The 12,634-nt window shown below is 60.3% G+C and overlaps 1 protein-coding gene across 1 annotated transcript; it reads right to left on the bottom strand.

The window, feature by feature from the left end:
* Positions 1-3,543: 3,543 nt before the first annotated feature.
* On the bottom strand, positions 3,544-12,532 carry TOR4A (torsin family 4 member A). The gene is made up of 2 exons (XM_002820438.6): positions 8,288-12,532; positions 3,544-7,522 (listed from the first exon to the last, which is right to left on the bottom strand). Exon 2 carries the CDS (start codon positions 7,483-7,485, stop codon positions 6,217-6,219), a length of 1,269 nt encoding a protein of 422 aa, XP_002820484.2. The 5' UTR covers positions 7,486-7,522; positions 8,288-12,532; the 3' UTR covers positions 3,544-6,216.
* Between the last annotated feature and the right edge of the window lie 102 nt (positions 12,533-12,634).

Raw genomic sequence — 12,634 nt, 5'->3', positions numbered from 1 at the left:
CGAGGTGGTGGATCACCTGAGGTCAGGAGTTTGAGACCAGCCTGGCCAACATGGAGAAATCCCGTCTCTACTAAAACTACAAACATTAGCTGGGTGTGGTGGCACATGCCTGTAATCCTAGCTACTCAGGAGGCTGAGGCAGGAGAATTGCCTGAACCCAGGAGGCAGAGGTTGCCGTGATCTGAGATTGCACCACTGCACTCCAGCCTGGGCAACAGATTGAGATTCATCTCTCAAAAAATTTTTTAAAAAAACTTTCAAGATGGAAAACAATTGTTTTTTTTATAATAAAGAATTGAAAGACAAAAAAAAAAAAAAAGAACCAAATGGAAATGGAAAGTTTGGAGTTAAAAAGCACAAAAACTGAAATGAGAAATCCACTAAAGAGGCTGAGCAACAGATTTTTTTTTTTTTTTTTTTTTTTTTTTTTTTTGAGACAAGTCTCGCTCTGTCTCCCAGGCTGGAGTGCAATGGCTCGATCTCGGCTCACTGCAACCTCTGCCTCCTGGATTCAAGCAATTCTCCTGTCTCAGCCTCCCGGGCAGCTGGAATTGTATGTGCTCGCCGTACAATTTGAGCCTAGATCAATAGAAACTACCCAATGTGGGGCCGGACACGGTGGCTCACGCCTGTAATCCCAGCACTTTGGGAGGCCGAGGCGGGCGGATCACGAGGTCAGGAGATCGAGACCATCCTGGCTAACACGGTGAAACCCCGTCTCTACTAAAAATACAAAAAATTAGCCGGGTGTGGTGGTGGGCGCCTGTAATCCCAGCTACTAAGGAGGCTGAGGCAGGAGAATGGCATGAACCTGGGAGGCGGAGCTTGCAGTGAGCCGAGATTGCGCCACTGCACTCCAGCCTGGACGACAGAGCAAGACTCCATCTCAGAAAAAAAAAAATACAAAAAACTAGCCGGGCGTGGTGATGGGCGCCTGTAGTCCCAGCTACTTGGGAGGCTGAGGCAGGAGAATGGCGTGAACCTGGGAGGCAGAGCTTGCAGTGAGCAGAGATCACACCACTGCACTCCAGCCTGGGCAACAGAGCAAGACCCTGTCTCAAAAAAAAAAAAAAAAAAAATTACCAGGGCATGGTGGCACACGCCTGTGGTCCCAGCTACTCAGGAGGCCAAGGCAGGAGAATCGCTTGAACCTGGGAGTTTAAGGCTGCAGTGAGCCGAGATTGCACCACTGCACTCCAACCTAGGTGACAGAGTGAGACCCTGTCTCAAACAAATAAACCAAAAAAAAAAAGCTTTATTTCAAAAAGTTTGCCTAGGGCCAGGCATGGTGGCTCATGCCTGTAATCCCAGCACTTTGGGAGGTCTAGGCTGGAGGATCACTTTAAGTCGGGAGTTTGAGACCAGCCTGTCCAATATGATATAACCCTGTCTCTACTAAAAATACAAAAATTAGCTGAGCATGGTGGTGCGTGCCTGTAATCCCAGCTACTCGGGAGGCTGAGGCAGGAGAATTGCTTGAACCCAGGAGGTGGAAGTCGCAATGAGCCGAGATCATCGCACCATTGCACTCCAGCCTAGACAACAAGAGTGAAACTCAGTCTCAAAACAAAACAAAACAAAAATTAGCTGGGTGTGGTGGCACACACCTGTAATCCCAGCTACTAGGGAGGCTGCGGCAGGAGAATCCCTTGAACCCAGGAGGCGGAGGTTGCAGTGAGCCAAGATCGAGCCACTGCACTCCGGACTGCACGATAGAGCAAGACTCTGTCTCAAAAAAAAAAAAAATCAATAAAATTAGACAATTTAGATGAAATGGACAAATTCCTAGAAGTTCCAAGAAAGACACAAATTACCAAAACCGACTCAGGGACTTTGCAGATATAGGTAAGAGTGTGGACCTTGGATGGGAAGATAATCCGTTATTATCCAGGTGGACACATTTATTTATTTTATCTTTTTTGAGACGTAGTCTCACTCTGTCGTCCAGTCTGGAGTGCAGTCGCACGGTCTTGGCTCACTGCAATCTCCACCTCCTGGGTTCAAGCGATTCTCCTGCCTCAGCCCCCCAAGTAGCTGGGATGACAGGAACTCGACACCACATCCGGCTGATTTTTGTATTTTTAGTAGAGACAGGGTTCCACCATGCTGGCCAGGCTGGTCTTGAACTCCTGACCTCAGGTGATCTGCCCGCTTTGGCCTCCCAAAGTGCTGGGATTACAGGCATGAGCCACTGCGCCTGGCCCAGGTGGACACATCTAGTCACATGGGTCCTTAAAAGCAGAAAACTCTTCCTGGCTGTGGTCGGAAGGATGCAGTGTTGCTGACCTTGAAAAATGCAGAGAACAGCCGGGCGCGGCGGCTCACGCCTGGAATCCCAGCACTTTGGGAGGCAGAGGTGGGTGGATCACGAGATCAGGAATGCAAGACCAGCCTGACCAACGTGGTGAAACTTCATCTCTACTAAAAATACAAAAATTAGGTGGGCATGGTGGTGCGCACCTGTAATCCCAGCTACTCGGGAGGCTGAGGCAGGAGAATCACTTGAACCCAGGAGGCGGACATTGCAGTGAGCTGAGATCACACCACTGAACTCCAGCCTGGGCAACAAGAGAGAGACTCCTTTTCAAAAAAAAAGAAAGAAGAACAAGAAAATGCAGAGAACGGCCGGGCGCGGTGGCTCACGCCTGGAATCCCAGCACTTTGGGAGGCCGAGGTGGGAGAATCGCTTGAGCCCAGGAGGTTGAGGCTGTAGCGAGCCACAATCATGCCACATTCCAGCCTGAATGACAGAGAGAACCTGTCTCTATTAAAAGAAAAGAGAAGCCGGGCACGTTGGCTCACACCTGTAATGCCAGAATTTTGGGAGGCTGAGATGGGTAGATCACCAGCCTGGCCAACATGGTGAAACTGAGTCTCTACTAAAAATACAAAAATTAGCTGGGTGTGGTGGTGGGCGTCTATAATTCCAGCTACTCAGGAGGCTGAGGCAGGAGAATTACTTGAACGCAGTGGAGATCACACCACTGCACTCCAGCCTGGGTGACAGAGCAAGACCTTGTCTCAAAAAAAAAAAAAAAAAAGCCACTATGATGTGCACACACAGATCACGAGGGTTACTACATAACGATACATGGCAGATGTCAAAGAATAACTCAGAGACAACTGCACAGAAACGGTTTCTGCACATACGAGGGAGAGCAGCTATGACATTTGGGATCATCTGGTTAGCTGGCAGCTTCCCACATGTGCAGCCTGGGCCATCTGCCCTCAGCACCTGTCCAGGGCAATTAAAGAAAATACTTTTTTAGTTATTCATGGATTTCCTGGAAAACCCGGATGTTTGAGCTACAGACTGCATGTGAGCCCCAATCCTTCCATCAGCCTCCAGGTCCACACCACTTCCCCATTCCGAAGTTTCTCACGAAAAACAAAACTCTCCATCAGCATGTCCTATTAAATAGAAGCTTAGAGAGAAATGGATAAATCTACCATAAATCTACAATTAGGGATAGATTTCAGCATCCTCCTCAATTATTAACAGACCAAACAGACAAGAAACAAACCAAACAGTAGGTCAACAGATTTGAACCACACAATTTATTAACAAGCATGATTTGTGGCCTCATTTATAACCAGCCCCCACCCCAGCACTTGGTGCACGTTCTTCTTAAGCACACAATTTGGCCTCAATGTAATATTTTAGAAATAAATAAAAAGAGGCCGGGCACGGTGGCTCACACCTGTAATCCCAGCACTTTGGGAGGCCCAGGTGGGTGGATCACGAGGTCAGGAGTTCGTGACTAGCCTGGCCAATATAGTGAATCACCGTCTCTACCAACAATACAAAAAAATTACCCGGGCGTGGTGGCGGGCGCCTGTAATCCCAGCTACTCGGGAGGCTGAGGCAGGAGAATCGCTTGAACCCAGGAGGCAGAGGTTGCAGTGAGCTGAGATCGTGTCATTGCACTCCAGCCTGGGCAACAAAAGCAAAATTCTGTGTCAAAAAAAAAAGAAAGAAAGAGGGAAAAGAAAGAGAAAATTTCCCCTTAGGTCTGGACCTTTTGATACAAGCGGATGCTCAGCGGGTGTTGTTGACTGACAGGTGGATGAATGGCCCACGCTTGCCGGCAGGTGACACCTCCAGGTGGGTGCTCTGTGGGAAGGGGAGGTGACAGTCCTGGGGGTCCTGCCTGGGGAGCAGTGGGCACCCCAACATTCACCCATGCAGGGACTGGCAAACACACCCCCACTCTGCAGCTCTCTCTGTTACCACCTTGAAGCCAACACGAAGGCCAGACCAGAGCTGGGTGTCCCTCTGTGTGGGCTCCTGGGACAGATACTCGCCTGGGAGAGGTGGGGCTCCTTCTCCCAGCTCCTTCCCCTAGCCCTGGGGGTGGGGTGGACAGAGCTGGGCTGAACTCAGCCCTAGCTCCCAGCGCTGGCTAGCCGGTCCTGCACAGCCCCAGGAGGCAAAGGTTTCCTGGTAGCCCCCACCCCCACCCCGTGGAGCCAGACCCCTCCCCCAGACTCCAGGAGCAGCGGGAGTCCTCAGGACCCTCTGGGCAGGACGGGGCAGCCCTCTCGCCAGCGCTCCCGCCCTGGGCCCAGGACCTGCGGGCCGAGCTCGAGCTCCGGGGAGCCGCTGCCATCCGCCCAGAGATCCCAGACTTTCAAGAGGCCTGAATCCCCGTCTCCACTAGACGGCCCTCGCCCTGGACCACAGACACCAACCACCAAGGCGAGAATGGATGCGAGGAGGGGGAGAGAACAGGACACCCTCCGGGGACCCGCAGGACCTCTGCTCAGGGAGCTAGCGGGGCCCCTCCAGGGACACCGGCGCTGGCGGGCGCGATCTCCGGGCTGAGTTCAGGCCTCGGGGCCGGAGGATTCCCACTTGCCAGGGGCGCGCGCCGTGTGCGCTCGACTCGGGGCTTCCGGCGCGGCCCCGCCTCCACCTTCGCGGTGCCCCCACCTCGACTGCGCCCCGCACCGGCGTGAAACCTCGCTGCCCTCTGAGCCCCTTTCGGGACCGGTCATCGCCGCCCGTGCGCTCCTCCCGGGCAGGCCCGGGTTGGGACTGCAGCGGGGCCGGCGGCGGGGACAGGCTCGGGGCGGCCTGGAGGACTCAGGGCCCAGCCGCGCGCTCAGCCCCCGGCGACCACAGAAGCCACCGGCTGGGCCGGGCGCGCCACAAGGCGGCAGCAGTGAGGCTGCCGGGTGCGTCCCGGACACTGGGGTTGTGGGAGGAGGCGAGAACCGTCCGAGAAAACCGCCGCCCCCGAGGAGACATGGCGCAAAAAGCGCCCAAAGCACCTTCCCCTAAAGCCCCCGTGGGCGCGGTGGGCCCATCCACAGGAGGCGTCCAGGAGGGCTTCCGGGAGGCGGAGCGTGGGGAGTGTCGGGTGTGGGGTCGACTGGCGTGGGGAAGGCGCTTTGCGCAGAGGGTGAGGGTGGGCGGAACTCCAGGCACAAAAGTCCCCAGGGAAAGGGAGGTCGCGCAATCGTGGTGACCAGGGGGGCTGGCCACGGGCTAAGGGTCCCACGTGCGGAGAAGAGGGGGATGGGGAGAGGCCTAGGCACCTCCCGCTTGCCCCGCGGGCTCTCGGTCACCCAGTGAGCCCAAGCCAGGGCTGGCGGGCACGGGTTTGGGGGGTCCAGGAAGGAGGGGGAGAGGCTGCCTGAGGAGCCTCTGCCTCCGCTCCCCTCCCCTTACGGTCAAGACACGCAAGCCTTGAGCTCCTGAAAACACGACCTGAGTGAGGGGTGGGGTGGGTGGAGAAGACGGCCAGGGCCCCAGCACTGTCATGGTTGGCTGTGGCCTCCTCCGGGGTCATCTCCAGGGGGGCCGGAATGAGAACCCCACCCCAGCACTGAGCAACACGCGACCACCCCCAAGAGGCGGGGTCACGTCCCAGCTGTGTGACCTCGGGAATTGCTGGCCCTGAGATCATCCTTGTACCGTGGGAACCCACCTCTTGAGGCCACAGGGAGAACGCACCCGACCATGCCTGGGATGCCCAGCAGGGCAATGGGCGAGTTCGGGAGGGAGGTGGCTGCTCTCCTGCCGCCCCCAGGGACAGACTCGGGACTCTGAGGCGGGTGTGGACCTGGAAGCAGAGCTCCAAGCTGATCCGCACCCACCAGCCGGGCAGCCACACATTCACTGGAAACCTCAGGGGCCTGCACCAGCCCACAAGGTCCCTGGTCGCCCTCCTACTGCTGCCATCAACCCAAACGTCCCGTCCTGCGCCTCCACTACAGGAGGTTCACCGTGGCCACCACCTGCTTGCAGCCGGTGACAGCAAACTCGCGGCCAGCCACGCGGTAGAAGCTGAGCTGCGCGGCCAGGGCCTCCGCGCGGGCCTGGTCAGGAAAGAAGCCCTCGCCCGCCATCTCGTCCCGGAAGCAGCTGACCACATCCCGCTTGTCTAGCAGCAGAAACGGCACGATGGCCGCGGCCTGCCACAGCGGATGCTCCCGGGACAGCAGAGCCAGCAGGCTGGCGCGAAGGTCTTCCGCCTGCGCCGCTGCGGCCTCGGCACTGCGGAAGCCGTCGGGGCGCAGGGGCAGCGCGCGGGACGCGTTCTGCAGCACGAAGCGCGTGACCTCGGCGCCACCCGCGCCACTGAGGAGCACATAGATGGCGTTGTGGAAGTGGTGGGAGCGCTGCGGCTGCAGGAAGCCGTGCAGCTCGTCCAGCAGCGGCCGCGGCATGAGCTCCACGTCGTCCAGCACCAAGAGTGGGGTCTTCTCCTCTGCTTCGGCCCGCGCCACCACGTCGACCACGCGCCGCGCCAGCTCCTCGCGGCAGTCCTGTGCGGCGCGCGCCTCGGGGCAGTGGTGCCGCGCATGGTATTGCAGCACGAGCGCGCTATCCTCCAGCACCGAGCGGAAGTGGCGCGCCAGCAGGCGGCCCACGTGGCTCTTGCCCACGCCACTGGGCCCGTGCAGCGCCAGGAGGAGCGGACGACTGTGCACATGCGTGGCCAGGTAGTCCCGCATCAGCGCCACGATGCGCGCTACGGCAGCGGGCTGGCCGAACACCGCGCGCTGCAGCGCTTTCTCCAGCCCGTCGAGGTCATAGCGCTGCGCGTTATCGTCCAGGTTCTCGATAGCGTTGAGAACTTGGAAGCCCACGATGGCAACTAGCAGCAGCAGGCAGCGCTGCGCGCGACTCCTGTGCTCCACGCGCGGCCGATACTTGCGCGAAGTCTCCGGGTAAAGCACCAGGCGGCTGCGCCGGCGCTTCTTGCGTGGCGTCCTGGAGGGTAGCTCCGCGGGGCCGTCGAAGGTGAAGAACTGCGGCTGGTCCAGGTCCGCGCGCGGCGCCCGGGGGCTGTAGCCCTGCCTGGGCGCCCCGGTCCCGACGTCGGGCCCCCCACCCGGCTGCAGGAGGCGCCGTTTGCGTAGGACACACACCCGGCGGCGCAGGCGGAGCACAGCGCGCACGGGCGCGATCACGCACCGGCCCGAGGCTCGGGGGGCCGCGGCAGCAGGCTCCAGGCTGGGCTGGCCGCGGTCCATGGCGCAGGAACGGCGCTCCGCATACAGGTCGCCCTCCCTGCAACGGGAAGACGGGGAGGGTCTCTGGACTCCCGCCACTGCCCTTTCCCGCGGGCCGCCGGAACCGGTCCCCGGAGTGATCTTAGCCCCTGGGAGTCCCGTGGGGTGCGGCCTGGGCTGCCCCAGGGCCAGGGCCTGGTCGCGGCCTCGCCCCTCAGACCGGGAAGCGACCCCTGCGCCCCTCCGCCCCTCCGCCCCTCCGCCCCTCCACCGCTCCGCAGGGCCCTGATGCAAATCTCTCGGGTCTTCCCATAAACGGCCGCCGCGGGCCTTGAGGAAGTGGCGGGGTAGAGGCTTATCTGGTGGCCGCCCCGGCTTCCTGGAGAAGTCGTCGAAGGAGTCAGTGGCCGCCGAGGCGCCCACTGGGGTGAACAGTCACCCCCGGACCCTGCCCCCGCCCGCGGCTCCCACTGGACTGGGCCGTCTCCCAAGGAGGGGCCGCGGGAAGCAGAGGCCTGAGTGCCCAGGAGTTCAGAAACGCCCCCACACGCTCCAGAACACTTGGCGGGGGTCTGGCTGGAACTTGATTTTGAGAATAGGCCCGGGCCCAGTCCCCGGGCTCAACCCAGGCATCCCAGCCCCGACTCCAAAACTGGGATCCTCCCAACACCCCTCCAGTGAACGAGCAGAGCAGCGCAGGGAGCCCCCCGGAGACCAGTGGAGGTGAGGCGAAAAGATGGACAGAAAGAAGAGGCCGGTCGGAGCAAGAGAGCCACTGACTGGCAGGAACTGGCCTGGGCCCCAGGCCCCAACCCACCCCTACCTGCAGCTGGTCCACTGCCCTCAGCTCCGCGGGCCCCTGCCTGTGCCAGACGCTGGGGCCTGAGACTCCAAGCAGGAAATGCGCCTCCCAGGGCGAGGGGGTGGGCCAGGGGCCTCCTGGGCCAGCTCCGGCCTGGAGGGGCAGCGACACCTGCGGGTCCCCAGGGAGCGGCCGGCCGGAGCAGAGGAAGCTCTGGGGAGGTTTCCGCTTCTATGCAAAGGAAGTGAGTCAGGGGGTGCGGCCCAGGCGGGACTTGGGCTGGACGGAGGCGCCAAAGGGGGGAGGCCTGGCCAGCTTGCTCAGATCCCCTGGCCGGAGGTCACATCCCCTCTTCAGTTCTCTAGCACTCAGAGTCCTCCTGGCTTGGTCAGGCTCAGGACACCTGGTGAGGCCGAGGGTCCCTGCTGCATGCCCTGCCCCCACCCTGGGCTCCTGCATCTCAGCCTGTCCTCCAGGGTCCCCACCTCCCCCAGGTTATCCCTTCCACCTGTCACCCCACTCACAGGGCTTACAGCTGTGGGGAGGGGGCTCCAGGTCCTGTGTAAGCAAGGGTGGAGCAGGGCAGCAGCAGAGGGGGTGGACAGGGTCCTCTGCCCAGCTGCATACCCGCAATCCCTCTCTTATTACTCCTCTCCCCGCTTTTTCATTCCCCTCCTGACCCCAATCGGGGCCCCCCCAAAGTGGGCTCATTGTCTTTCCTTTCCCCCTTCCTCTGTCCCCAGCCTGGAGCCCCTTGCCCAAGACAGGCCAGCACACACAGACGGAAGTTCTATCACGGAAAAAAACCACGTGTGGCTCAGGGTCCCTGTGGGGGTTGGGGAACAAATTTAGAAACAACTTGGGCCGGGAGCCAGGAGCTGGAGCTCTGGGCCCTTCCCCCTGCCGGCCTGCCTAAAGGACCCTGGACTCCTCCCACTCTGGCCCAGCCTGGAAGCCGCCTTCCAAGGAGGGGCAAGGTGGCCGCTCCAGCCACACCAGTGCTGCTGGCATTCAGCTCAGGACCCCACAGTCCCAGGGACGCCCCAATCCTCCCAACAGCCAGCCCGGGCCTGATGGTTCCAGCTATATATTCCTCACACGCTGCACCCAACCAGAGGGGCTGCATCAGGGAAACTGGTCGTGGGTTGGGGGTTTCCATTCTCTCCGGGGTATGGGGTCCACTGGACTGTCACGGTCCCCTCTAGGAGCCAGGCCTAGGGCTCCCCTCCCCTGTGCAGGGGGTGCTCGGGGGCCCGGATCCCCGATTGTCGAGGCCGTGGGGGCCGCACACACCACGTGGAATGCTGGTACTCTTTGGGCCCACTCCCCGGCCTCTGGGACCAGAGAGGAAGGAGGTTGGCTGTCCAGGCCCTGTGGCCCCAGCATGGAGGTTGGGGGTCTTTTGGGGGCCTCAGGCTCTGAGTCTCGGTGCTTCTTCTGACAGAGAGGACCCTGGAGGGAGAAGCCCTCGGGCAGACGCAGGCTGACCGAGCCCTGGAAAACCTGCAGCAAAGCCTCTGCCCTGCCTCCAAGTGCACCCAGGGCTGGAGCTGCTTCTGCCAGACGCTGGCCCAGCAAATCCTCAGGCCAGAGCCCTCTGCGGAAAAGGGACTCGCTCAAGGGGTGCCCCAAGACCTGGCCCTATGGGTCAAAGGTGAATCTGAGCCCTGGGCCAAGGCCTCACCCCCTGCACTTTCTCCCATCTACAGGGGTGAAGGGAGCCCCAGAACCCCAGCTCCCAGGGCCATCACCACCTCCTGTGATACCCAGGGCCACCCCCAATCACACCCATTCCCATTCCAGGAGGCCTCCCCTCCCGCCTCCCTACCCAACCTGGCCCTGCCGCTGCGCCTGGAATTCATGTCCATCACCCACAAACACAGTCCATGTTCTCATCCTCTGAAAGGCCTTCACCCTCACTGCTTCCCCCAGCCCTCACCAGCAAGGCTGTTTACCCCAAACCGTGGGCAGCCTCCCCACTCCTCCTCCCAAATTCCCCATAGGTCTCACTTCACCAGACAATGCCTCCCGTGCCCGGGCCCTTGGTCCTCCCCCACCAATTCCTTCTCCCTAACTCCCCAGCAGCGTCCACACCCAGTCGCTCAGGCAGCTCTGCTCTTTCTGCCCCTAAAGGCTTTCGCTACAGTAACCACGCATCCCCGAGGCTCAGCCGTCCACTCACGGTCCCATCTCAGTCCTTGCAGGTCACATCCTCTACCTCACCAGTCCCTCACCCACGGGCTCCTCACTCTGTCCTTCCCTCCCCACCTGTGGGCCTGGCACCCCCTGCAGGTGCCCTGGGCAGGACATGCCCGCTGCCCAGTGACCACACCAGGCACCCGGGTCCACTCACTGGCCATTCCTCCTACAGTCAAGTCCTCTCCTTGTCCTCTCCCCTGCCACGTCCCCCCATCCTGCTTCCTAGCCCAAGACCTGAGAAAATGGGAGGCAGCAGCAGGGGACTCCCAGTGTCTACTCAGCGTCACCCCAGCATCTGCGCCCACCAGCCCTCCTCTGAGGACACCCCTGCTGTGCTGAGACCCCGGCCACCTGCTCAGTGACAGCCCAGCCCCTGGACCATCCTCCACTCCTCACCCTACTGGGTCATTCCCATCAGCCCAGAAACATCTATTTCTTCTATCTTTAAAAAAAAACCAGGCCGGGCGCGGTGACTCACGCCTGTAATCCCAGCATTTTGGGAGGCCGAGGCAGGCGGATCACGAGGTCAGGAGATCAAGACCATCCTGGCTAATACAGTGAAACCCTGTCTCTACTAAAAATACAAAAATTAGCTGGGCATGGTGGCATGTGCCTGTAGTCCCAGCTGCTGGGGGGGCTGAGGCAGGAGAATGGCGTGAACCTGGGAGGCGGAGCTTGCAGTGAGCCAAGATCGCACCACTGCACTCCAGCCTGGGCGACAGAGCAAGACGCCGTCTCAAAAAAAAAAAAGCAAAAAAAAGCACACACTCCTGGCCAGACCTGACCTTCATCCCACTCTGTAGTGCCTCTCAGCTGGGTCTCCAGGCCTTTCCTGCTTCCTCAGCTCTCCCTCCAAAGCACTGTTCCTCAGCCCCTCCTCCCTGCGCTGTGGGGCACCCCATCTGCTGCCAGCTGCGCCCCCCACCCCCGGCCCCAGCTGGCCAGGAAGGCCCGCCCACAGCACACAGCTGCTCTCCCTCACCTGGGCTGATCTGGCCCAGTCAGTAGCTCAAACACCACTCACTGTGACAGCATCCAAATCCACAACCTGGCCCCAGTCTCTTCTGAGCTCCACACCCCCAAACCCATTGCATGTGCGCGTCAGACAAGCCCTTGATCTTCCCATAACAGCCCACCTGGGCAGGTTCAGAGCCCTGGACCCTCCGAGACTCCTCTGCTGCTCACACCTACCCAGGACCTGCGCCCTCCACCCACGAGCCAGGCCAGCCCCGGACACCCAGCCTCACCTGGGTCCCCAGCTCCCACCAGAGCCCTCAGGCTGGGACTTCTCCGCCTGCCCTGGGGCTCTTGGAGAGAAAGACATGACTGGATAAACTGAGGCATGGATCCAGCAGTGTAAACCACAATAAACCGAGGCACAGATCTCACAGTGTAGACCACAAGCCCCATGCACAGGTGCAACAGAGTCCCAGGCGTCCCTGGCTCTGTCCCCAAGGATACCAGCTCGGAGACTCCCATACCTACGAGATCCCAGCACCATGGGCTTGTCTCGCCCAACAGGTCCCAACCTGCTCAGCTGTGGTCTCACACTCCAGGGAGAAGAGCTCGTCAACAGGCGTCTCTGAGGACACGGTGACACCTGGCAGCCGGGCCATCGCCCCTGCATGCTGCAAGCCGAGGACAGTGACACCTGGCAGCCGGGCCATCGCCCCTGCATGCTGCGAGCCGAGGACAGTGACACCTGGCAGCCGGGCCATCGCCCCTGCATGCTGCGAGCCGAGGACAGTGACACCTGGCAGCCGGGCCATCGCCCCTGCATGCTGCGAGCCGAGGACAGTGACACCTGGCAGCCGGGCCATCGCCCCTGCATGCTATGAACTGCTGCCCGGCTTTGAGGTCTCATCTGCTGGAAATGGCCCTGGCTCTGTGACTGTGACCATGGCACATCCAGGGCTCCGGTCCCTGGTGCACACGGAGGTGAGAGGTGCCCCCTGGAATCACAGGACAAAAACAAAGCAGCTGATCTGCGTCTCAGGGGCACCAAGCCCCGAGGGTGAGGGCTTCCTGCCAACCTCCCCCAGAAATTGTATCAACCTCCCCCAGAAATCATTATATCATCCTCCCCCAAAAATTATATCATCCTCCCCCAGAAATTACATCATCCTCCCCCAGAAACTGTATCAATCTCCCCCAGAAATTATTATATCA

Source organism: Pongo abelii, chromosome 13, assembly GCF_028885655.2.
Source record: "Pongo abelii isolate AG06213 chromosome 13, NHGRI_mPonAbe1-v2.0_pri, whole genome shotgun sequence".
NCBI classification, from domain to species: domain Eukaryota; kingdom Metazoa; phylum Chordata; class Mammalia; order Primates; family Hominidae; genus Pongo; species Pongo abelii.
Note: the sequence above shows the minus strand (reverse complement) of the source record. Positions and strands in the feature narration are given on the sequence as shown.